The sequence below is a fragment of the Nyctibius grandis genome, chromosome 1 (genome assembly GCF_013368605.1).
Source record: "Nyctibius grandis isolate bNycGra1 chromosome 1, bNycGra1.pri, whole genome shotgun sequence".
Taxonomy (NCBI): Eukaryota; Metazoa; Chordata; class Aves; order Nyctibiiformes; family Nyctibiidae; genus Nyctibius; species Nyctibius grandis.
The window spans coordinates 84,841,747-84,867,600 of NC_090658.1; the positions used below are offsets into that span (position 1 = coordinate 84,841,747).

The following is a 25,854-nucleotide window of genomic DNA, read 5'->3' on the forward strand; positions in this document are numbered from 1 at the left end:
TGGTATTTCTAAAAAATCCACATCAATTTTTTCTTCATTCTGGCATAAGTTGCATAGCATAATAAACCTGTAGGTGGTTTTAGCACTAATAATAGCAGGGAGCATTGCACAAATCTTTAAACACAAAGAAATTTTGGATCTTTCCCCTATTTTCACTATTTTTCTTTCAAAACTCTTGGTAATGACAAACTGTACCTGTTAAAACACCTGCCTTCTGTTCATAAACAAACACAAGGGAAGATGGGAAGAAATGTGTTTCTATCTTCTGGCTTACTTTTCCCTATTATTAAATCCTCTTGTTCAGCAATATTGTTAGAAGTGAACCAATAATTTTCCAATACACTAGTTTATTATAATTTCCCTTGTTCACTATTGTGGGACCAACTCTTAAAATTAATTTCTCTAAATACTACAGAAAACTTGTTTTGCAGTGAATAACAGGAATGCTTGACCTGAAATTGTAGTAGAAGAGTGCTTCTACCACTAGTGACTTAAATAGTCAATAGAATATAACAAAAAAATATTTGATGCTGTAACTTTCTTCCTAAATGCTCTCCTCTTAAATAGCTTCATTAGGCATTTCTGGGCAGCAGATATTAAAACAAAAAAACCCTCATATGCCTCAAGACTTGTGACTTTTGGTTTGTATAGAGCTTGCTCAGAACCCAGGGTCTATGCTAAACTTGCACATTTATACATTTAATATTTTAATCAGCCATACTAATAACATCCATGAATGATTACTGGAAAGTGCACAGTGCGAAATTCTTTTGTAATAAAAGCTTGAACTTTTAATTTTTGTCCTTGTGGTAGTTACAAGGAAAGACCGCTAACATAGCTAGACTTTTAAACCTTAATTTTGTATGCTCTTCATTTAACTGCATGCTCTGATGATAAGCTGGCAAGGAATTGCTGGAGATAGATGGTGATTATAGGGCTTAACATTTAGCACAATATGAAAGGAGATTGGTTGAAGCCCTTTCAGCTTCGTTAGTATCAGTGCTTAAATCTAAGTTTATTCATTAAATATTTAAGGAAAACTTGTTTCTTGGGGACCACAGAAAAAGTGATTGAGAGATCTCAGTAGCCTAGAAATCATGGATTCCTGCTTGCATGGATTTCTGTAGACCGACTTGCGCACATGCTGTATGTAGTGTTACCATGTGAAGAAAAATAAACTGCATTACTCTTTCAGCATGGGGCTGCTTTTGGTCCCCCTCAAGGTGGATTTCATCCACCTTATTGGCAGCCAGGACCACCAGGGCCGCCAGGTCCACCAGCACCTCCTGCGCCTCCTCAAAATCGAAGGGAAAGACCCTCATTCAGAGACCGACAGCGTTCACCTATTGCGATGCCTGTGAAGCAGGAGCCTCCACAGATTGGTACATGTTAACCACTCCTTAATGAAAAAACATAAAAGCTGTGTTTTAAAAGCAACTGCAAAATTTGAAGACTTTTGTTTTTTTCATAAAGTAAAAAAGAAGGGAAAGAAAAAGCTATTATATATGGTTTTTTCCCCGCAATCAGATGTGTGGCTTGTTTGGACTGGGGTGGAGGGTTTGCTTCTTTGTTTTTGATTTTTTTTTCTCGTGGGGGGAGAAGGTTTTTTTTCATCTTACAAAACTGGAAACCTTGCTTATGTAGATGCTGTGAAGCGTAGAACTCTGCCTGCCTGGATTCGTGAGGGCTTGGAAAAGATGGAACGAGAAAAACAGAAAAAATTGGAAAAGGAGAGGATGGAGCAGCAACGTTCACAGATGTCTAAAAAAGAAAAAAAGGAAAGTGAAGAGGCTGAAGAAGGGGATGGTCCACGGTTACCTCAGAAAAGTAAATTTGTAAGTAGAAGGGTTTGCTTTTTCTCAGGTTTGTATTTCCTGAAAGGTATCAACTTTTTGGTCTCTTTCAAACAGAGACTGTGTATTCCTGGTTATCTCTTTGTTTCTGTTGCTTAAAGTAAAGTTAAGCTGCTGCTTTGTCCATATTTACTTGGTGTTTTGAAGTTGTTAATGTCTGAGAGGGAAAAGTATATCATTTGTTCTGTAGTAGCAAAGAAACAACAATGAAATTGGGCTTTTTTCTTTTCTGTATTTTGGGAACATACATGGTCTTTGAAGGTTTGAATTCTAAATCAGTAGCTGAACAAATTCAGATACCTGTCTTTGCTAAACTGAACCCATTTAGGAAGCCTTGTGTTGCCTTCACTTTAGCAGTTATCTGATTTGTTTGTAGTTCTGAGTACCTGTCTAGCAGTGAACTAACAACTATGTATTTACTTATCTCGTGTAGGTAGAGAGGTACCTGCATGTTTATTAGGAGGGGAGAAAAGAAAGATAGTTTTATGATAACTGTAATACAGACTTCAGTATGAAGTAAATCAAGTTGACTGTCATAAATCCAGACTAATGAGCTTGACATCTAAGTTGTTCCTGAAATGCATGATGCTGTTCCTGCAGGACAGTGATGAGGAAGATGAAGATGCTGAAAACACAGAAGCTGTAAGCGTTGGGAAAATCAGCAGGAGTCCATCCCCGGCTCCTCAAGAGGAGCAGAGTGAACCAGAAATGACAGAAGAAGAAAAGGAGTATCAAATGGTATTAATAATATAGTTCGCACTAAGTATTTCTGTCTATTTGCTCATATTTACTCATACAGTAAAGCAGGGTTGTATTTGCATGTCTCTTTATAATGCTGTCTTTCTCATATAGACAAGGATATGGGTTATATAACTCATATTTAGCACAGTAGTGGAAGAATGTAATCACTGTAATCTTTACATTGTTCGTTATTAATTCTATGGTTTTGCTTAACTTGTCAAATTCCTGAAAACTTTTAATGATTAAATGCACCCATCTTCGACCTCTGTTCCTGTGAAAGGGAATTTAAGAAATGTGTTCTTGCAAGCAAGCGCTAGAAACCCAAGTCCTAGACCAGCAACAATTTCACTGTGTCTGCAGAAACTTCGTACTTTGAAATCATAGTTGTATGCTAATTGTACAACTGAAACCCTGTTAATGAAGGCCCTGAATTCTAAAAAGTTTGATGAATATGTTTTTGTAAAGCACATGGCCAGACTGAGCAGCTTGGAGAACTAGCTACCAACATTTAAATTTTTGTAGTAAATATCTAACAATAAAATCCTATAAAAGTAACCTCTGATGATTTTTGCAGGATTGGGGTCAGTGAGACAGCATACCAGACAGAAATGTGCTCTTTGTTTCTTGAAAGATTAAATGGGATCAGTCTAAGTAAATTTCTGATTTACATACTCATTTGTTGTATCATCTTTGACATTAGGAATCAGTGCCCTGGATAGCTGTGTGTAATACCTGTGGATACAGTTCACAGTCAAAATACAAACTGTTCTGAAAGTTTTGAAATCAGGCAAATTAAAACAACTTCAGACTTATGTTTTTAAGTCATGTCTGTTGAAAGGAATCATTAAATGAAATGTGCAGGAGAGTACTTTCATAACCATCAAAAGAAGTGAAGCTGTAGGAATATAATTTGAATGGGGATGTAATTTGAATGCAACATTCATTCAAGAAGTTTTGGCCTTTAATTGTATATCCAATTTTCTTCAGATGATGCTGACAAAAATGCTGCTGACAGAGATTCTCTTAGATGTCACAAATGAAGAAATTTATTATGTGGCCAAAGACGTTCACCGTAAAGCAACTAAAGGTATGCTGTTTCTTTTTTTTTTTTTTGTCTGTGAATATTCTTTATTTGCATGTCTCTAGAACATTTAACCTCCATAGTTATCCCCCAAGAACAATTCCAGTGTAATGCATCCAACTTGGTAGAGTTCAAATGCAGTAATCATGTACTGTTGTCCTGTGCAGTGTATTGTGAGTTACTTCAGTTATTCCATTTCCTTCATACAATTCATTTATTTTGTTAAAAAGGTACCATTTGTCAATGGCTCTTGAGTTGTAGCTGTTTCTTAATGCTATCGTCTTTATCTCAAGTTCTTAGCTGTTAAGAAGTGAAAAGAGATGAACTTTTGAGTCCTCAATTAGTAATTCATTTGCTTTCACTATTAACATGTATTGTACTTGCATAAGATTTTTTAACATAACTGAGTTAATCTAAATATGTAACTACTGAAACTTGAAAATTATGTGCAGATGCTGTAACTTGGAAAGTGATTTATGAGTATATATTTCTTTTTTTTTTCTCTTCACTATTAATTTGCAGTTAAATTCTAAATCTTCGTGGTCAGAAAATCTAGAATTGGTTTTAAATGGATGATGCATTTTTAATGTTTCTTCTCTCCCTCCAAAGAACAGCAATAGTAGTAGATTTAACAGTACCATAGACTCATGACTATGAAATCGTGGCTATTTGTGTTAACATGTTGTTCCTGTTGTTGATGTGATACAAAGCTCCTGCAAAACAGCTGGCACAGTCCAGTGCACTGGCTTCCCTTACTGGACTCGGTAAGTATGTTCCTTATTTTTGAGAGGGCTTATAGGGGGAGTTTTACTCTTGCCTTGTGTTTCTAGAAATTGCATTTTGAAACTAGATTTTAATTGCCCAGGAGTATGGGTCACTTTCCGATAACTTACCATTGTCAGCGCCATTGTTTGTTCCACAGGTAATCCTACTGATGTAAGTGGGATGGTTTTTGGAGTAGAGGACTAGTCAGTGTGAGTTAGTGTATGAGAATCTTGCCCTAATTTTGGAAAGACATAAAAACTTTTGATAAATTTACTTTTCAAAGTATGATTGTTTCAGAAGCACACTGCAGTCTTCAGAGAGAGGAATACTTTTTATATTTTTCTCCTATTTTGATCCATCCAATCAAGAAGGGAAAGTTGATAGAAGAGTAAAGTGAAAGTCTATAAATAAAAATATTATGATCTTTGGAATTATTATTTTATTGAAAAGCTACATGAGCACAGAGGCTCCCATATCATGTATTACCAGAAACAACACAGGAAAAAGAGATTGAAATTCCAGCTTGAGATACAACAGAAAAAGATTTTTCCCAACATGCTTTTTATATAATCTAAAACATACTAGAGCAGTGTCAGTCATCAGTTATGTGCTTTGTTACGTGGAATTCTGATGAATTAGATTGAATGCTATCATCACAAGTATTCACATGTTTTAAAACCAACTCAAGAAAGATCATAAGAACCTCAGACTGAAAGAAAGTAAAATATCTCTGTGTCAGATGTTTAAATTGACTTTTATCTTTCTTCTCAGTCCAGTAGTTGTTAATATCTCTAGGCGAGAAGAAAGTCTATTTCTGTTCCATCTCCGTTCCTGTCAAAGTGCAGTGTTTTCTAAATCAATATAGGAAAATTGATATGGCATTCAGAATTTCTGTAGCCTTGGACTATGAAGGCGGCTGAAGTCATTTGAGATGTCTTCTGGGAAAGGTCCCAGGCATTTTCTGTCCGGTTGCTGATACAGAGGCAGGCACTGTTACGATCTCCGCAGGGAGCTTTTTTTGCCCTTCCATACAATGGAAAAAGTACCGTGATCACAGTGGTTGCTTGCCGAAAATAGATGAGCTGTTCCAGAAGGACTAGAACCAGACAGTGAGCATCAATGCAGATATGGGGGCCTTGATCACACCAGTCAAACAACATTGGTACTTACCAGAATAAAGTGACTTCTTCAGAGAAGAGGAAGTGAAGGAAGGGCAATGTTACTCTCCACTTTGCCCCACAGAAATATTAAGAACAAAGCTTAATCTTTCCTCGTGATAGACTGGACTTTATGCACGCAGGTGGACTGGGTGGTTATGGATCAGGAGACAGTGAAGATGAGAGGAGTGACAGAGGCTCTGAATCATCTGATACTGATGATGAGGAATTACGACACAGAATCAGGCAAAAACAGGAAGCATTTTGGAGAAAAGAGAGAGAACAGCAACTACTACTAGAAAAACAGCTAGAAGGTAAATCATGTAACGTCTTCTTACAATGCTGCAGTATATGGAGTTTACTACTTAGTGTATGTAAATTCATGGGAGAGAAAATGCATTTTAGGCCAAATTTAGAAATACTGTTCTTTAATTAAAAAGTTTTAACAAAAAAGATGTTTGAGCTGCTTGGCTCAAAATGGGGTTTGCTTCTTTTCTTTCTAATAAGAAAAAAAATCCATGTAGTATTTTCCATAAACTATTCTACTTCAGTGTTAAAAGAGCAGACATGGTGCATATACATCTATATGCTATAGATACTGTAATGGTATCTCTTTATAAAAATCCATCTGTGTGTATAATATGTTTTTAAAAAATTATTAGTATCTTAGTTGTGATTGGGGGATAAATTTCACTTTTCTGCCCCAGACTGCAGTCTATATAAACTTGATTCCTTGAAGTTGTATACTTGAAGTATATGAAGCACATTTCACTTCATCTGAAAAATGTGCTTTTCTGTTACATAATCCTGAGCAATGTGCCTTTCGGAATGTACAGTGGGAGGCTGCAGGTTCTTTGAACTCGCTGTTCCCCATTGTAGTTGAGGTTTGTGTCCTTATGCTGCAGCCTCATAACTGGGTTTTTATACCTAATACTGGGGAAAGATTATTGAACCCAGTCAGTTCACACTTAGCCTCTGAGAAGGTGGCAGGCCTGATTTAAAAAAAAAAACAAACAAAAAACAACAAAGTTATTTACTTGTGCTTCTCCATACAAGGTAAGGTTTGTCCTTTTGTACCAATAATGTAGGTCACCTTGCACTGCTGAAGAGCAGTCTAGATCAACAGATGAACACAATGGTAAGGAGTCGTGATCTAAGTTCATAAGCTGGAGGAGAAAGAAAGTGCTGTTACGACAGCATACCTTTTTCTTAGTTTAAGATGGATGATTTCCTCCTTTTCATTTTAAAGGCCTAGAAATAAGACATATGGATCCCTTAATAAAAGGCTGAACTAGCTAAACTTTTCATTCCTTAATATGCCTGTCTCCTTATGAGTGTTTTAAGATTTATGCATAAAAGAATAGCCATATGGAGAGTGACTGAGTGGTGGCCTATGACCTGTCTTCCTAGTGCAAGAGACCAGATGCCAGTGTGGGGACATCTCTGTGGGGCTATTTACAGAAATATAAATCTAGAGTAAAGAAGCTGATTCTATACCTCCGAAGAATCTGAAGATTCTGTACATCTGAAAAATACTAAATGCAGGGTCTCATTTGTAGCAGTGTTTAGGAAAGGCAGAAGATTTCTAATATACAGTACAGCATCTTCCAACATACACTGGCTTCTGGCTGTATTACCTAATAACTCAGGGACCAGATGGAATTGTTTTCTGGGTTAGATTTGACTATCAGTTGCCATTTGGATCACTCTGGGTTTCCAGATGCAGTTTTATTCCCTAAGTTAATTCAGGAAATGATGGCCCCCATGAAAAGGTCATTTCTTGGCTAAAAATCTGGTATGTCAATTATTTTTTCTGTGTTCAATTCAAAATGGGAATGGGAGATAAACTTGGCCAGTGATGCAAAGGATCCCAGGTTGAATAGAAATAAGTAAAACTTTCTTAAAGTTGGAAACCTCTGGAAAATGCTCTAAGGGTCTGAATTTCTTTATTTTGCTATAGGAAAATCTTGGCCTGATACTCATTAAGCTACTTTCAAGAAATGTATTTTTAATTCTCCTGTTGTCTTCTTAGCATGTTTATAGTACTTGCTGACTACCAAGCTTACATATAATCTTAGCTGACATAAACTTTCTGTTTTCTAAGAGCTTCATCATTAAATGCTATGGTCTTGACTTTTGAGCTGAGTCTTAAGCAAAGAGTTATCTACAAGTCTCCTTTTTATGCTATTCCTCCTTTCCTTGGAATTCATTGGCTATAAAACTTGTTAAAAACAAGGACAAATGTAAATTGCTTGTCCTAGTTAGCATTTAGGACTAATCTAAGCTATCCTTGGAAAATGCCATAAACCAAATATTTTCTTTCAAAAACCAAACATGCGTCATTACAGCAGAAGGTACTTCTCTAAGACATTTTTGGATAATGAGGCCTACAAAACATACAGGTACAGCCAACGTTGTTCTGAGGTTGAGAGGCCACCCATGCACTGTGTGGGAAATAAAGCTTCTTCAGACCAGGCAGTGATTACTCAAGCCCGGATGAACAGGGCTGGAAGGGAGGTGGGAAGCGTAGGTACAGCTACTGGAGTGTTGTAGGAAGGAGAAGGGGAGAAACAGATGTGTAGAAAGGTTGCAGGAGGAAAAAGTATGTGTGTGTAGATGAATTTGAGAGTTCTGGTGCTCCAGAATATTTGTTTGAGAACTTCGTCTTAAACCACTGAAACATGAAATGACATCAAGCACTTCTAAAAGTGTCTGGGTTGTGCGCTTTTTCTAAACCAGGAGGACAACTTTTCTAGAATTATAAAAAAAGAAAATAACAAGTTGTTTCATAGGTAGTTGGTGTGATGGCAGACAATGTATTAATTATAAGAAGTATTATGAAAGGTGCTTTGAAATTTGGTTTTGCCAAAGGCAACAGTATGGAAATTATTGACATATCACTCCCAATTAATTGCATTTTTCTTTCATATACTTTTTTTTTTCCAGAAGAAAAGCTACAAAATGAAAAAGTTTCAAGAGAGATGCATGAATTTATCAACAAAGAACAAAACAGTAACTCAGCATCACAGGAGGCAAAAGAAATTGAGGCAGATATGGTTCATGAAAAGAAAAGATCTCCAAATGCAATCGTGCCTGATATAGAACTCAAAAAAGAGGGTAAAGAGAGGGCAGGAAGGAGCGGGTCAGGAAGCTCTAGCAGCGGTAGCAGCAGTAGCAATAGCAGAAGCAGCAGCAGTAGCAGCACTGTATCTAGTTCATCCTATAGCAGTAGCTCAGGTAGTAGTCGCAGCTCTTCGCGTTCTTCCTCTCCTAAAAGGAAGAAGAGACACAGCCGCAGTAGGACACCTTCACATAAAATTAGGCGCAGTAGAAGCAGGAGTTACTCCCACAGAAACAGGAGAGGGAGGAGTAGGAGCAGGGAGAAAATAAGGGAAAGGAGAAGATCTAGTAGAAATCGCAGTGCTGAAAGAGGGGAGAGGCGAAGAAATCGGAGTCCTTCGAGAGAGAGAAGCTGGGACAGACGCAGAAGTAGTAGCCGTTCGAGAGACAGGCGAGCTAACCGTGCGAGCCGCAGCAGAAGCAGGGATAGACGTAAAACTGAAGACCAGCGTAGAAGCCCTACTGCAAATAGGCACAAACATAAGAGTGAGGGTAAAGATCAAGAAAGGAAGAAGGAGCCAGGCGGAGCTGTAGATAAGGACAGAAAAAAGAACAGAGAAAGGGAGAGAGATCAGGAAAAAAGAAAAGATAAGCCCAAAAAAGAGGAAAAAGAAAGTAAGGCTGGCAATCATGATGACAGTAGGTTAAAGAGAAAAAGAGACAGCGAAAGAACTTTCTGTCGCAGTGATTCAATATGTGTGAAAATAATAAGACAGGATTCCAGACAAGAAAGCAAAAAAATTTCTACCAAAGATAGCAGAAAACAGTCAGGCTCCGAATCTAGTGCCAGGAGTAGTTCTGAATCACCAGGAAGCAGTAAAGAAAAGAAGGCTAAGAAATCGAAGCATATTCGGTCATGCTCCATGGAGAAATCTCAAAGGTCTGGTAAGAAGGCAAGCCGCAAACACAAGTCTAAGTCACGATCAAGGTAGTATACTTTTTAAGTATTTTGTCTGACTTTTTTTTTATTTTTTGCTATTCGTCTTCATGTGTACAGCATATGAACTTTTTTTTAATGAAGTATGGTACTGATTAAATTTTTTGTCTTAGGCAAAAGTAACTTTGGAAAATCTTTTTAAAACTATTAATTACTAAGCCTAAAGTGTGTGTGGGTTTGGGGGTCTTTTATTTTTTCCAGTTAACTTTTTTCTCCCTTTTCCTTTATGTTTCAGATCAACGACTCCTCTTCGTCGTAAACGCTGAGGAATTTACGGCACCAGTACTATGATGATTAAAAATTCCATGAGTTATAAAAGTCTTGTCTCATTATAGAGGCACATTGTGGCTATGTAGGTGAAACCAGAATCCTTTTTTTAATCTGTAAATAGGTGTATTTTTTCCAAATGCTGCTCAGAATTAAATACCTAATAGGATTTCTTTGTATTACATTTTTTCAAGAACGGTAGTGCTTATTAAGAATATAAAACATGCCATTCTCTTTCAGCTGTAATGTTCTTAAAATTACTATTGAATGTACTGTGATGTCAATAAAGCTCTCTAGTTCATTTTTTGTTTAAAATTCTTGCACCTGAATTTTGTGTTAAATTGTAGAAAGTGCTTTTTTTTTTTTTAAAAAAAAAAAGGCAGCTTTTTTTGGTATAACAAATTTTTAAAGTACTTGAAAAATATTTTAACGTAAAACACTTGTCAAAGTATGTAATCCATGGACCTGATGAGATTGATCTGTTGGGGAGTTGTGGAAGAACAAAGAAAAGACATCCTATTTTTTCTTCAGATATGTGTAATAGATTTTTGATATCCTTTTTTATTTGGACTAGCAAGTAATATATGCAGTGTGTATCAAATGTGGGTCACTGTAATACAAGCTATACTCAGACTGAACCCCATTAGGAATGTGTGCGACTATCTGATCTGGTGTGACAGCGTTAAGCTCTAGAACTATATTCCTCACCCAGTTTTCAGACAGAACTTTCTGGACATTCAGGGATATTACAGGAACAAGACTCAGTATTTTAGACGTTTTTATGGAATATATTTATAAATGGCACTCAGTACACATTACAAAATTGATAATAGGTTAATGTTACATTTTGGCACATGCATTAAATGTGTAGTAAACATTAAAGCTGGTTATTTTTGTTAGTGTTATGAGAATTGTGATTCCTGTGAAGCTAATACATTGATTAGACAGCAACGTGACTAAACTTTTGTTTTTAATATCACCGTAAAATGAAAGAGGTCACCGATTACCTCCTTCTTCTGGAAATGAACTATTGCTGTTAGTACCAAGAGTGTGAAATACTACTAGTTAAAAAAAAAAACAATACACAACCCTAGGCCAGTGACTGTTACAGAAGAACATTAATTCAGGAAGAGACTGGAGATCTGTGCCTAGAAGGTCTGGTATGATACCAGTTGTGAAAAAGATAAAAGGCTTAACATCAAAGTAAGATCTCTCTGATGGCTGTATCTTCTATGGCAAAAAAATATACTAGTACAGGCAACTTGCAAAGCATGTCTTCATGAACAGATTAATCCATTTAACTAAATTAGAATTCAGCTATGTAGCATTTTTGCCAATGTAATTTTTTTTCATAAATTAGATGCAGAAGTAAACTGCTTCAGTGCAAAGAATCACATTTTAACTATACATTTCTTAAGCAAGCTAATGGCTGGTGAATATGTGCATGTTTATCAAAACACTGTTACAGAGAAATAATTAGTTAATCAGTTACAAATAACATACCCCCCCATTACGTCCTTTTACGTAAAGTAAGCAGTCATACCTGTGAGCAAAATAAGGCATGATTTGCAACACACTAATTTTACTTCCGTGGGTATGGATATAAATAACAATGTATTGATGCACCCTCAGTACACTATTGGCCTTTGGTAAAAGTGAGGATTTTTTGAAGGATAGGTAGCATAACACTTCAGATGTCTTAGAAGGATGTCTTGAGAGAGAGAGAAGAGAAACTAGAATTAAGTTTAAGAAAAACTATTGAGGAATACAGTTTCCGTGATGCATTGAATTTGATTTTTCAGTTCAAATTTTATATTCTGTCTAATAATAAGAGATTGTGTATGAAAAGCTTTATATGCTCTGCCAGCAACTGGAATTCTGTCGCTTCCTGTAAATATGGAAATTATTTTTTTTGACACAAATGCACTTCTATGGGCAGTGAGTGTATGCCAATAAAAAGAGCATACAACCTCTGTATTTAACTGTTTCAGAAATCTTACTAAACAGCATACTCGGCACACCAGTAATTAAAAATACATCTGTTCTATATCAGCTTCACATACATTAGACTTCTTCATGTTTCAGTAACTCCCTTATGAATGTTTTTCAATGGTAAAGGCTAAAATAACGTCCAGTCTTTAATTCCATACATCTGAAGTGATCTTAAAATATGTGCCAATATATACAAAAATGGGAATGTATCATTTTGGAAAAGCCTAAATTGGGTTGTTGTGCCATTCTTTTACATTTTTAAAAAAGCACTTGAAAATATTTCGGTACTTGACATACAGTTGTGAATGTCAGTGCAACCACTCTGAGGCAGGTCCCTTGAAAATTTTTTTTAATAAATTAAAGGATGGTGTGGAATCAAGTGAAAAGTGGTTTCTGTGCAAATAACTGTTGATGAATACAACAAAACCAAGGTGAGTTTGTACCCCAAGGTACCCCTTATGCCATCTGAGAACAGGAACCGGCTGTGGCCACTGATGGGCCAAACGAATAGTTGGGTAAAATATGCTAATTTTAAAGACTGAGCAACTACACACTTTTTGAAACGTGGCATGATAATTGGGTTGGGGAAAAAAATCTGTTGTTATTGGTGTCTTTGAGGCCCTGTCTTGTGGGAGAGATTATAGAGTCTAGGCTGCTGCTTTTAACTGCTGTTATCTTAAAACCTGTGTTTAATAAGGGAAAGATAGAATAGCTACCTCTACATTAAAACTAGCCTGGCCTGTTAAGTAAAATACTTGCCTGTGTGCCTGTATTTAATTGCTTGTTACTAAAATTTTTAAAATTGCAAATATAAAAGCAATGGCAATGTAAGGATTGGTTTGCTTTCTCCACAGATTTTGCCTTTGCTTTGCTAAATAAGTGAAAAGTTATCAATTAATTTGCATAAGTAATATGCAGAAGCACACTTTGAAGGAAGGCTTAGTTTTGTGTCTTAAGGAGACTGTGTCTTAGCATAAAGGACTTCTTTGAGCTCTGGTTCTTCAGTAGCTCTGAGGTGTTATTAATGACTCATAAGTCTGCTGCACCGTGAGCTTTGCTGGATGGGAAGTAGGTGAGTAGAGAAGTGGTGCACGTACACACGAAGCAGGGTTGCCATATATTTAACTGCTGCTGAGACAGGCTTCTTTGAGACCTTTTAGTAGTCCTCATTTAGCTTTTTTTTAAAAAAAATCCAACCTGACTACCAGATGAATTATACTATATTTACAGGAGACCTGTAATGGGCAGATTGCAAGCAGCAAGTGTGGTAGCACTAAGCAAGGTCAGTTAATAAACAGACTGGTGTTAGATTGAGGGAAGAGCGAGTCAAACCATGACTGGTTTTACTGCTCCAGTCCTCTTGCTGCCTGGGGGGTGCTCCTGCCCTTGGCTTTCTGCTGCTTGTGCCTCCCGCCTGCGTGGATGCCAGCGTCCGCATGGCTGGGCAGGGAACCTGGCCGCTACAATCATCTGCCTGGAAAGCAGGGGAGTGCTGCCAGCGGCTGCTTCCATGGCTTACCCCTGCCTTCCTCTGCACGGCTCTGCTCCAGCCAGCTTTGGTTTTCATGGGACTTTCTCATGAGACCTGCAGCTCAATAAAATGTCAGAAAATGATTCTTTTTAAAAACTGGCTTAATTCTTTACCATTTAAGCGTGTTAAACTCAGTCCCCATGGGGATCTGAAGATGCTGAAGCCTGCCAAGGGGAAGGAGGAGGGAAGAAGAGCTCCCTGTGTCTGTCAGCTCCGAACCCCCAGAGCTGCTCGCAGCAGCGTACGAATTCAAACTGCCCATCTGAACAGGGCCCTGGGCAGCAGTGCCTGGGCGAGGGAGCGGGGAAGGCAGCCTTGTCTCTCCTGGGCCGCAGGCTGGACTTTGCCTGCAAACTGTGACATGGCAGCCTCTGTGACAGGCAGCAGCGAACCAGCTGGGATGGTTCCCAAGAGGAAGCGCTCCGGTGTTTGTCTCAGGCCTCTCTGGGGCCCAGGAGCTCTGCTCCGTGCCACAGGGCTTTCGTGCAGCTGTTGGGTATCGCTTCTCTCCCGTGCCTCCCCTCTCCCAGAAATGAGGAGTCTTCAAATTCGGGCCCTCCCCTGCAAATCCAGCGTTACTTGGTAATAAAAGAGACTGAAAGCTGATAGCTCTCACTGTGTCATCCCAACAAGCCCCTGCTAAAGGAGCGTTTCCTTGTTCCAAGACACACAAGGATCAGGTCCACACGCAGGAGTAAGGGGGCGTAAATTTAAATAAATTCACTGTGTTAATTTTCAGCAGAGCTTCCAGGTGAAGCCGTGGCGACCCATGCCATGTGGGACCATGGGGGCTGGCACACGTGCAGGCCGGGTTCCGCAGGCAGGCAGGGTGCCGAGCCCGCTGTACGGGCGGTGGTACAACGCAGAGCGCGGCGGGTGCAGCAGGGCTTCGCTCTTGGGAAGGGGAGGGTAACGACGCCGGTTTTCTTACGCCTTGTACCATGTCCTCGTAGGCTGGAATCTTACTGGAAAAAAAAAAGCTTAAATAAGTGCTTGTAATGGTCTGCTCAGCGTTTTGTTTTGCTTTCCTTACATTTTCTAAAATAAACATTCATAAAATTTTAATAATAAATAAATTCTATAAAACACTCTAAACCGGAGCGATGCGCCCGGCCGGGCCCGGGAAGGACAGGAGCGGCCCCGCCCGCCCAGCCGCTGCCGCCTTCCCCCGCGGCGGCTCCTGCCGACCCCGCGGTGAAGCCTCACCGCGTCCGAGGGAGCCGCAGCCGCTGCCCCGGGCGGCGGTAGGAGACCCGGACCGGCACGGCGGCCAGAGGCAAGCACGGCCGGGCTGCGAGACCGCCGCCGGCGGCTGAAGGCCAGGCCGGGCCCCAGCGCCGGGCGGAACCAACTTTCCCGGCGCCGGCACCGTGGGGCTGTCGGTCCCGTGTCGCCGCCGCACGCCGGCCGCTGGGAGCGGGGCGGGGCGAGAGCGGCGCGTCGGCGGTGGCCGCGACGATGTGGGGCGGCGGCGGGGCGGCCCGCGCCCTTACCTGCGCCCTCGGGCGCCGGCGGGCGGCGGCCGCGCTGCCGGGGGCTGCGGGCGGTGAGCAGGCGGGCGGGCGCGGAGGGCGCGGGCGGGAGGGCCCCGGTCCCAGCCCGGCGCGGTGCCCGCGGGCGGCGGGGCCTGGCCGGCCCGCGTCGCCGGCGGGGCTGAGGTGGCCTAACGGGGTGTAGCTTCGCCGGTTCCCTCACAACGGGGCCCCCGCAAACCCCCGGCGGCTTCGACCTGGCGGTTGCTTCTGGGAGCCCCTGGCGGCGGCCCGGCCGCGGCCTGCCCCCACTGCCCCCCTCCGCTGCACACGCCGGCCTTCCTCACCCGGTTGCACCGCGTTCGTGCTCGCAGTCCCGCTGCTCATGCTGCTCTATAAGCCAGCCCAGCGCCGCGCCAGGCCCTGGTGAGCTCTCCGTGCGTCCAACAAAGCCCTCCCAAGGTAGATGTGTTCCCCCTTGCCACCGCCTTCGGCCCTTGTGCCGCCCTTCCGCCCAGAGAGGTATCTGTAGGTCTCTCCATCAATCACTGCGGACTAAAACCACCCTCACGGGCCGGTACTCAGGGCGCAGGGAGGTATCGCTGTGGTTTGGGGCTTGCTGGTGACCAGGGAGCAGCTGGATGGCGGGCGAGCCTGCATTGAGCCTGGCAGAGCCCAGCGGTACGTTGGCAAAGCGGGCATGGAGAACAGTTTTTAAGACGGTGTCCTTGGCCTGTCTCTGCACCATCTGTGAGGTTTTCTTGTTTCCTTGCCAATTCATATGATACAAAATGAGTGTGCAGCTGTATGTTTTTTATTCCAATGTGTAATGAAAGAGGAATCGGAGCCCTGTGTTGATAGCTCTGTGTGTGTGTATGCACAGCTTGTGGTCAGAGTAAAAATTTTGGTGAGATTCTCACTTAACTGAAACGTTTCAGCTACACAAGAAGTTCCTTTTCATTCAAACTCTGAAAAATGTCATCGTAGATAATTTGAGAAGTACTGGGGTGGTGAACTAGCCTACGCTGTTTTATTTAATCCCCATGCGCTCCCTAAGCACGGCAGTGAGCAAGTGTGTAAAGATCTGCATGGTTAGGATTGTTGTTCTGGAGCAGCATTGTGAAACTAGGGGTTTTGCCTGTGAGGTCTCACAAAGCTGACGTTTTCTGTTCGGTTGCCTTTCTTTTATTTATGCAGATGACCATGCTGATCTGTCTTTTCAGACAGGCCTGAGAGGTACCCTTTGGAACTACAACTGGAAAATGCAGCTGAAATCCAGTAGTACTCTGCCTGTCTCTCTGACTGAAATAAAAAGCACCATGTAAGTACTGTGTCTAAAATAATCCTATGTGACACAGACTGTCATTTTCTGTAACAATTTAATTTTACTTTGTGACAGTGTCACATGAAGTCATTTTTAAATCTCACAAATATTTAAATGGCCTATTTTTGTTTTACTAGTTAATAACTTAAAAATTACAGGTGCGTAGCCATCTGTTTTGGAAGATATGTTATACATACAGTGCATAAAATCTGTTTGTTTTTAATCAAGTATAACTAAAATCTCTAAAGGAATATGAGTTTTATCTTTTTTTTTCTTTTCATTTTCGGGTGCAGAATTTGTTTTTCCCATATTCCAGCTGACATGAAATATCGGTATTAATTTCATAACATTCAGCTTTCATTATTTAGGCTCACCATGAAGAGACTTCGCAGCACTTCACACTCATCAGTGGATTCAAAGGAAATGAAAAAATTCCAGCTCCTCGCACATAAGTGGTGGGATGAAGAAGGAGAATATTCAGCCCTTCATTCTATGAATGATATTAGAGTGCCATTTATTAGGTATGGTTTTGAAGACAGATTCTTGTGTGTGTGTGTGTGCTATTTATGTATAACCTCAGAAAACACTGTAAAAGAGAAACAATTATCAGTACTTACGATAACTGCGTATTGCATCTACTAAACCACCTTGCGTGTTGGCCCTCAATCACATCCCTTTTCTTTCAGAGATACTCTGTTGAACATGAGTAGTAATTATCATCTGGGAAACCCACTTTCTGGAGTAAAGATTCTCGATGTTGGCTGTGGCGGTGGACTGCTTAGTGAGGTAAGAAACAGTGTGCTCCAGTTTCTCTTGTTGAAAAGCAGACAAAGTTTTTGAAATGTTTTACTGTTACACTGTTTAATTTCTCATCCTCCGAGGAGGAGCTTTTCTCTTCTATGACGTGTTAGTTACCGAATGTTTTGGAATGCAGCGCATTCTACAAACCTCGTGGAATATTTGGTTTGTGTAGTGGTGGTAGTTTACAGAAAAGGAGGGAATTGGTAATGAGAAATTGTAAGATCCTGGGGTTCATCAGAAAAATAAGATTTCAAACACTGTAAAGAAAAGGAGAGGGGAAGAATGATGTAAAAATCTTCTAGTTTTCTTCTGGGCCATCACAGTATGACAACTTTTTTTTTCTTTTCTTTTTTTTTTTTAAATTTGGAGCCTAGGCAAGAATACTTTAATCATGAGAATCCTCGTTACGGAAGAAGTATTTTCAGTTATAAACCTGTTCTTAAACATTAATTTCTTTGAATTGCTTAACTTCAGTTTTTTCTATCGGGGTGGGGATTCTTGCCTTTGCTTTGATCTCCTGGGAAAAGCATGGAATAATGTCAAACACCTGCGACATACCTCCTCTCTGTCAGGAGAGACTCTCCTGGTGCAGGGGCTGGTGTTACAGCTGCTTCCTGAGGAGTGTACACAAACCTGGGACTGAGAAGCAACTATTTGTGGTGGAAGCCTTTGGCCACACAGGCTCTGAACAGTGCTGTATCCTATCCATAGGCTAGGGGTGGTGTGTAAATTTAGGATTACAGATCTGTCTGCATTACTCTGGGAACTTCATCTGAGTCTGAAACAAGATGTTACAAAAAGACTTGAATCTCTCCCTGTGTTTTTTTTTCTTTTATTCTGAGCAAAATCCTGTAGTCTTGCAAGAGCTTGCTTTCCAACAAGGCTGGCAGAACTGGTGTGCTGCCTCACCTTCTTGGGCTGAACAACCGGTGAATTTCAAGTTGGAATAACATACGTGTGGTCATGTTCTGCAGCCTGTTTCAGTTTCAAAAGAGGTGATGGCTGAGGTGTTAACCCATGAGTAAGAAGACACTGGAGAAACTTGAGTGACAGCCAAGCCTGATGCTATCCTAGTAAACATCAGTGTTTAGTTCTCAGCAGTGGGAAAGTGCCACAGATAATCATATATTAAGTAACCATTAAAAAGATATGAGGATTTACCATTACAGGTGGATGTCGAAGAAAGTAATGACAGTAATTAAATACAGCATTGTTTTCCCCCCTTTAAGTACTGTGTTGATTTTCCCCCTTTGTATTTCCTCTATTGGAGGGTAATAGTGGAGGAAATCTTTATTTGGTGTAACAAAATGGATTCAGAACAATTTATCCTAAAAGACAGTTTACATGTGTGTATTCCAGTATATAATTTTCTTTGCTTTAATAAACATTTCAAATCAAACTGCTGGATCAGAGCTCATCATTTACTGTTGCTTGTCTTGTTCTCTGGTAGATGTTTTCTGCATCATGTATGTACATTGCAAAGTTGCAGACACCTTTAAGTAAATTGTTTGCATGCAGAGAATAAATTATACCCTGTATTATTAGCCTCTAGGCAGACTGGGAGCTTCGGTTACTGGAATTGATCCTCTGGAGGACAACATTAGAACAGCAGATCGACACAAGTCATTTGATCCGGTCCTGGCCAAGAGAATACAGTACAAGTCCAGTTCGCTGGAGGAGATTGTGGAAGAGTGTATGGAAACCTTTGATGTAATTGTAGCTTCTGAAGTAGTGGAGCATGTGGCTGACCTTGAAATGTTTATCAAGTGTTGCTCTCAGGTGTTAAAGGTAAGAGAGTTTTTGCTTTCATTATTGGGAATATTTATTCTCTTTTATTATTAAGGCTTTCATTTGAAGGAATGTGAAAATGCCTACATCTGCATTCATTTCTCCACCTTGAAGTCTGAACCATGCTCCAGAGGTGCCTTCCGTTCTCCTCCATGATGCAAGTACATCTTCCCAACTTCAGTAACTAAAGTTAGAGGGAATTTATTTCCCCAACGCTGCCTTAGGAAAGTGTTAATGGCATTACCTAGCATTGCAGTGTTGCTTTGCATCAAGACATTAAGAAATCTGGTTGCATCTGATTTCACCTAGGTGAGAGAAAACGTGGCAGTGCTGCTGTTGATGGAGAGCTGTGTCTCAGACTGTTTCTGACTCACAAGATTCTATTCTAGATCTAGCATCCCATCAGATGTGCTCCTGGATTGCTTTTAAAGAGTCATAGTTATGCTTGGAGATAATCAGGTGGCGTTTTATTCCTCTTGATATTATTTCATTTGTAAAGAAGGAGGGTAGGCCCAGTACACAAACAGCAGCTTTCCTTTAATCTTTTGATTTATCTGTCTGGCCATCAGAAGGAATATAGATAATTAGAATGTAACGCTTAACTAATTTTCAGCCTGCTGGGGACATGGAAATTATCCTTTATTTCTACCAAAAAGTCTCTTAAGTATTTAGATTTAATTTCTGGCTTTGTTTTTTGACACTATAATTGTTAAACAAGACAGCATTCATCAGCCTCAAAAATTAGGCAGGATTGCACATATTACTTTGGTTTTAGTTTTAAAAAAATGTTTCTTTTTACAAGAGGTATTGTATATACCTTAATAACTTTTATTTATCCATTTCCTGGGCAATGTAACATTATAAGTGACTTCGTTAGATGTTTTTTGGGCAAGAAAATGGTTATCAGACCATCCAAGACATTGATTATGGTTGACTGGTTTGATTATGTTATGATGAGCATGTGGACTTGTAGATAAACAAATTATGTGTTTTAATGCGATAAAATTTATAATTTAAAAATTAAATATTCTTCTAATTGAACATTTAACTCTTTTAATTAGCCTGAAGGTTCTTTATTCATTACTACAATCAATAAGACACAGTTGTCCTATGTCCTGGGAATTGTTGTTGCAGAAAAAATACTAGGCATTGTACCGGAAGGAACACATGAGTGGGAGAAGTTTGTTCCCCCCAAAGAGCTGGAGCACCTCCTGGAATCAAGTAAGTTCCAGGCCAGATGATGAGAATGCAGAGACATATTCAAATGCTCCCTGTAGAAAAGGCATGGGGATAAGACAGGTGGGGTGAGTGCTCACAACAATACACAGCCTTTCCTGTGTGAGTTACCAGTCATGTATTATGAGTATCATTTCTGGTTTAAAGACATTACTGCTTACTGGATTTTGCATAAAGTAAATAAACTAAGTGAAGTCCTGAGAACACAGAGATTACTCAAACAAAATTACCGTTACAGGTGCCCCACCATTTGATAGCCTAAGCGAAAATGCCAACGTTTTCCATCCTGTTTTGGTGGCAGGATGTACGCTCTGAAGTGGTTCATGTCCTCTAGGTCAGGTTTGAGAAGATAGCTGTATTGGCACTCCAGAGCTGCACAGCTTCCACTGTGCTGTTTGTCATCTTCCCCTTGGGAGAAGGCGTTCTTATTTTTGGTTGCTACTCCATGCTCTTTATTCATGTTATGTTACTAAAAAATTTCTTAAAAAAGGTGAAGATGAAACCTACCACAAATTCATTAGTCAGTATGATACTGATTTGAAGAAAAAATTGAATTGCCCTGGTTTGATTGCTTTTAAAATAGACAAAGCTCTGAGCTGGGAGGAGTTCTGCCCATTGCCCTCCTTTCCTGGAGATCTTTTAGCACCCCCTCACCAAATATTTCACTTTGCTTTAGTTCACTGTAAAGAAGCTGAAGTATGAGTTGAGCTATTCTCTTGGCAAGGTCTTCTGGCACTTTGTAGTGATGCCATAAGGAACATGACTAATACCAGTTTACATGCTGGTGGTTCTTTCTGTTCGCCCTTCAAAAGGAGAAGCAGGCGCAGGGGAGAGATTTGTTTTGATAGGGTGTTTGTTTTCTGCCTACCATCACATGTCCTGCTGGGACATGGCAGAGCCATGCAGGGAGCTGAGAGCTGCTTAGCAGGGAGTGCTAAATCACTCCTTACTTGCACTGAGTCCTTGATGGCATTTTTCTGCCTCTTATATTTTCCATTCCTAAGGGGAATCCGCAGAATCCTTCCAAAGATATGCTTAGATTTTCATTTTGAAGTGTGTGATGTCAAGCTGAAGAATGTCTCCACCTACAGAAAACACATGTGGTGGTGTGAAATTGGGGTTCCTACTGTACCATTTTGCAGTGGCTCACCCTATAGTGTGGTACGTGGCCTGGCACAGAGCTATTGCTGCTACTGCCAAGAGCAAGGCAGCAGGAGCTGTGCAGTGACAGGACCCGCTGTCAGCAGCGATGCCTGTTGCCACTGCTCATGGTGGTGTCTGACAAAGGCCAGCGTGTGAAGCACTGCTCCCCAGCTCGGAGGAAGAAGCGTTTTTCAGACTTGCTGTTCTGAAGGGTTTGATGTTGCAGTGACTTACAGTATTTAAGAACATCACTTGCTTTATGCCTTCTTTCTTTTCTAGATGGCTTTTCAGTCAAGACCGTGAATGGGATGTTGTATAATCCCCTCTCGGGGTCATGGAGCTGGATGGAAAGCACAAGCATTAACTACGCAATGCACGCTGTGAAATCTGGGGCTGTGGGACAGCCAAGCCCAACAGGCGCCCTGTCGGAGATGGAAAGTGAACAGCCCTCAGCCACAGCTGGCACTACCATGTGACTGTCTGAGATGTGGGGTGATGGACTGCCACCAGGAACAGAAAAGATGGTTTTACCCAGATGGACATAATAAAACCTTTTGTTACCACAAGCTTGCTGTTGCATTAATAATGCTTATGCTATTTTTGGCCAAATATTTTAGGGCAGTCTCAGAAAAAAACAAATGACCGTTATCTCAGGAATCATTTAAGATTGAAATGAGCAAAGCTTTTAAAGAGTAAGTATTTTTATAAGAAAGTGGTTTCAAATTGTTGGACAGGAAAATGCAAATTACTCTGTCAGTAGCTTGGAGGAAGCTCTTTTATGTGATGGCTTTTTCAGTCCTACCAGGAAAACTCAGATCTCCATAGAATAATAGCTTAAATGTAGAATGAGTTTAGAAACACAATACTGTATGATAAATAAAATGCCATAGATATTTATGTTACTCAACTAAGTCAGTTAAATATATGAAACACTTAAAAACCACAAACACTTGTTTCTATATTCTGCCTTCTCCCTGAGAGGAGAAAAAGAAAAACAAAGCAGCAAACCTTTTCTGTTGGGTCATGCTACAGTTGATGTGAGCTCACTGCAGTGGAAGAGTTGTCTCCTAGATCAGAGTGCCTCAGTTGTCAGAAGTTTCTTCACCATAAAGGTACTTGCACCTGTGCCTATTTTTCAGCTTTCTCCCTCCACCCAAAGAAAAGGAAATAAAGTTGCAGGTAAAATTTTACAAAGCAACCAGAGCTTTATGCTAGAAAAATGATATATTAGCATTCTGTCCTAGAACTGAAGTGCCATACCTACTCAGTCTTAAAGTCCTAGTGCCAGGCTGAGTAAAAGTGTTCATCTACAATGAAATAGGACTTTCTAAATAAAATGGCTTGTGTGTATCCATGGTTGTATCTCTTTCCTTCTCTCTCTGCCTGTTTTTTTTCTCAGCTTGTATACAGGTGGGCTGGCTGTGTTTTTCTAACTTTTAGTTTGCAGGGATTAAAATTAAACTTTTAATTTTTTTTTTTTGTGATCGTTCTGAGGGAATGGGTTTTTTTTTGCTCCTGCATTTTTCCTGCTGTAGAGATTTGGTGGGCTGAATTATTGTATTACACATTTGCATTCTTGCTGCTTTGCTGCATCTGCATGATGTCTTGGGATCCAAGTTTCATGATGGATCTGATGATGCATGGAAGAATATAGTTAATTTATAATGGAAATAATAGTAATTCATAGGTATTAAGACTGAAAAGGGTTATCTAGTGGGATCATTTCCATGAGAGTAAATTCTGCTTTATAATATCTGTTTGGGCTGTAGCTTGGCTTTGGGAAGAAGATTCATCTTCATGTAAAGAGTTCAGTGATGGAGAAGCCACTATGTCGATAAGTAAATTGTTCCCAAAGTTCATCAGTTGAAGTGGTCTAACCTCAGATCCCAGCCAGTGATGTCTTAACATCTTCATTTTTTAGGTGAAGGACGTCTCTCCTATCAGCTGACTCTGTCTAGTAAATGTAGTTGGTGTAGTTTTGAGTCATCACCCCTTAATTTTCTTTTAGATAAATGGACTGAGATTATCTCTGCAGCTGTTTACTGCTACAGTGTAAGTTTCAGTTTGTATAAAATTTTGTGGTAAACATCCTTTTTGAAGCATGACGGTGGAAACGGATGCAGCATTTCGGTAATGGTCTCACTAATGCTGTCCGCAGGAGGAACACAGTCATTCTGCTTCTGCCTGACGTTCTTTTGCACGGGAGTCTCTGCTCCATTGGTCACGAATGCAAAGCAGCGTGTAGTGTTCAGGAGAGGAGTGACACTGGGAAAAACGTGGAGCCAGAGCAGATAACCAGTGGTCTTTGTTCCTAACAGTGTGTTTAGGCATGTGAGTGAGTTCCCCTAGCTGAGTAATCAACTTCAGTCTTAAGTTACAACTATATGACTGTTTCAAATTTTACCAACAGTGAATTGAACACTGGAACAGGCTGCCCAGAGAGGTTGTGGAGTCTCCTTCTCTGGAGACATTCAAAACCCGCCTGGACGCGTTCCTGTGTGATATGGTCTAGGCAATCCTGCTCCGGCAGGGGGATTGGACTAGATGATCTTTCGAGGTCCCTTCCAATCCCTAACATTCTGTGATTCTGTGATTCTGTGAATTGAAAGAAACAGTATCTGAAAAGCACTGAGACCTGGACAGCTTCCTGGGGTAGCCCACTAGATACATCTACCCAGGGGGAACAGTCCCGCATTCACCTGTTCCCTAAATCCAGATGTTTGTGTAACCAGCTGTTATCCTGGCTTTCTCGTCCTTTCTTTTCTTCCCACTTGCTTGTTGCTTGCTTGTATTTTTTTCATTAAACTGTGAACTGCCTGGGGAAGGAACTTTTTTTTTCCTGCTATTTCTATTGCACCTAGCACAAAAAGCCTTTGATGCTGCTTGGGTTCTCTGTCCAGGCTCACAAGAGGGCTCACATACCAAATTAACAATGGCTGGCATTTAAGCAACAAGCACATGGCCCTCGTTGGCCATGGATACCCCTGTTTTTGACAAAAACCTTGTTGCAAGCACCTGACCTTCTGCTCCTACATGTGTGTAGGAGCCCTGTCAACCTGGGAGAGTTTAATGAGTGGTGGGGGCAAAGGAGTGGGGACTGCTGGAACAGGTCCTTGTACCTGTGGCATGTCTCCAGATGTCCTGATGTGCTCCATCCTCAGTCTCTAGTCCTCAGTTTTCCTCTCCTGGTGGAGTATCCTAACTTTCCTGGCTGTATTTCATCCCTCTGGTTAAAACATCCTCTTTCAAAGCTAGAAACGAAATGACTGCAGTAGAGATCATGTTAGTGAGATATCAAACGTTGCAAGAATATCCTACACCTTGCTTTTTAGCTGATTTTTTTTTTTAATCCTTGCATTATTCATAAATGTGCATCTGGCACAGTGTAATCAAATTCAGTACCGTGCAGTGAATATGTACTACGTATTCATGCTGCAGAAACTTTTTTCTTAAAATCTGTGCATAGGAAACCAATAGAGATTTCATGCTTCTCTTAGCCCAGTTGCTGTGGAAATTTAGTAGGTGTTACCGAAATGGACAGGAGTTAAGTAAAATAAATTAGCAAATCTTCTGGCTTTCCTGTTGCAAATTGCTCATGAGCATGGAGCCATAGCTTCGATGCTTACAGGAATACTGGTGGTAGGAGGTAAAAAAAGTAATGTTACAGCACGAGGCATGTACCTGGGACTAGGAGTGAGGCAAGAGGTGATTCTTGCATTGAGACTGGGAAAAGGTCGTATTTGGGGCTTATTCTTTTTCAGCCTCTGTTTTATTTCTGTTTGGGGACTCTTGACTCTCCTATTCCCAGCTGTTTATTTCTGCAACGTAATAAACCAGAGCAAGGAGCTGATCTGGCAAAAAAAAAATCCGACAGAGCAAACTGCGTTGTTCTGGGTGGTCTCAGCTATTCAGCTCTGATGTGGCTCATCATGTTGTCTCATCTCTCCCACACTGGTCCACACAGTCCCAGTCCCAACCTGTTGCTGATACTGTTGCTTGTCCAAGTTGTAAATCTTTTTTTTTTTTCTTTTTTTTTTTTTTTTCTCCCTTGGGGTATTGGTGGTTGTGCTGTTCAGGGAGCTGAATTTTGCTGCTGTTGAGGACCAGCACCAGCCATGAGATAAGCAGTGGGAGCACATGGCCAGGGAGAGGATAGGGGCCAAATGGCCCCTCAAGGGGCAGTAAGCTTTTACGTTGGCTCACCCTGTCTTGTGGAACGACACCTTCAGAGAGTAACTGAAACATTAATGGCATTCAAGCCCAATTTGGGTAGTATGAGAGCCTCAGAGGAGATTTGCATTTAATTTCCTTTTTAAATAAAAACAGGACTTGAAGTTTCCATGATGTCCCATTGCGTTTCTTGCCCATTGCTCCTTGGTGGCCCAGTGATGTTTCATGGCCATTTTTGCAGAACTTTAAAATTTCTTTACATACGTTTCCACAAACACCCTGTGTCAGGTTCCTAGGGAATGGAAAAAAGGAGGGAGAAAGTAGTGGGAAAGGGAATGTGTAGTGGCTGCGAGTAGAGGTAAGACTAAACAGTCTTGTAGAAAGTCTTTCTGAAAATGGCTTCTCAAGTTCTTTCATTATGTTGAAATCTCAGCTTTAATTAAAAGAAAAAAGCAGCTTATTTTCCACACACTTCT

The 25,854-nt window shown here is 40.6% G+C and overlaps 2 protein-coding genes and 1 long non-coding RNA gene across 7 annotated transcripts in view; 2 read left to right on the forward strand and 1 right to left on the reverse strand.

Moving 5' to 3' along the window:
- The window catches only part of PNISR (PNN interacting serine and arginine rich protein), a 30,882-nt gene extending 18,453 nt beyond the window's left edge, over positions 1 to 12,429 (forward strand). Inside the window, exons 5-12 of one of the 2 annotated variants that reach the window (XM_068412226.1) lie at positions 1,196 to 1,382; positions 1,645 to 1,835; positions 2,454 to 2,591; positions 3,582 to 3,681; positions 4,386 to 4,439; positions 5,741 to 5,911; positions 8,544 to 9,645; positions 9,890 to 12,429. In XM_068412226.1, the coding sequence (XP_068268327.1) occupies positions 1,196 to 1,382; positions 1,645 to 1,835; positions 2,454 to 2,591; positions 3,582 to 3,681; positions 4,386 to 4,439; positions 5,741 to 5,911; positions 8,544 to 9,645; positions 9,890 to 9,920 (1,974 nt within the window). In that variant the 3' untranslated portion in view covers positions 9,921 to 12,429. Of the gene's footprint in view, positions 1 to 1,195; positions 1,383 to 1,644; positions 1,836 to 2,453; positions 2,592 to 3,581; positions 3,682 to 4,197; positions 4,440 to 5,740; positions 5,912 to 8,543; positions 9,646 to 9,889 lie in introns of those variants that run through there. The other variant, XR_011049190.1, reaches the window with a different exon arrangement.
- A 1,710-nt stretch (positions 12,430 to 14,139) lies between these two features.
- LOC137669883 (uncharacterized) lies at positions 14,140 to 14,823 on the reverse strand. Its single transcript, XR_011049192.1, has 2 exons — positions 14,651 to 14,823; positions 14,140 to 14,409 (listed from the first exon to the last, which is right to left on the reverse strand). It is a non-coding gene; the product is annotated as an uncharacterized lncRNA (long non-coding RNA).
- Positions 14,824 to 14,902: 79 nt separating this feature from the next.
- Positions 14,903 to 22,558, forward strand: COQ3 (coenzyme Q3, methyltransferase). Of its 4 annotated transcripts, none has more exons than XM_068412247.1 (7): positions 14,903 to 14,990; positions 16,114 to 16,237; positions 16,609 to 16,761; positions 16,927 to 17,026; positions 18,587 to 18,829; positions 19,891 to 20,050; positions 21,488 to 22,558. In XM_068412247.1, the coding sequence occupies exons 1-7, from the start codon at positions 14,903 to 14,905 to the stop codon at positions 21,682 to 21,684; spliced, it is 1,065 nt and encodes a 354-aa protein (XP_068268348.1). In that variant the 3' UTR covers positions 21,685 to 22,558. The 4 variants fall into 4 exon arrangements, with proteins under 4 accessions (XP_068268348.1, XP_068268376.1, XP_068268366.1 ...); XM_068412275.1 differs by having other exon boundaries at positions 14,942 to 14,990; positions 16,144 to 16,237; XM_068412265.1 differs by lacking the exon at positions 14,903 to 14,990 and adding an exon at positions 15,326 to 15,378.
- Positions 22,559 to 25,854: the final 3,296 nt, after the last annotated feature.

Excerpts from the sequence above, each read along its gene's own strand:
- COQ3 (XM_068412247.1), top strand. The coding sequence starts at position 14,903 with ATGTGGGGCGGCGGCGGGGCGGCCCGCGCCCTTACCTGCGCCCTCGGG. Across the intron at positions 14,991-16,113 it reads GCTGCCGGGGGCTGCGGGCG|ATGACCATGCTGATCTGTCT; the intron begins GTGAGCAGGCGG and ends TTATTTATGCAG. Across the intron at positions 20,051-21,487 it reads GGAGCACCTCCTGGAATCAA|ATGGCTTTTCAGTCAAGACC; the intron begins GTAAGTTCCAGG and ends TTTCTTTTCTAG.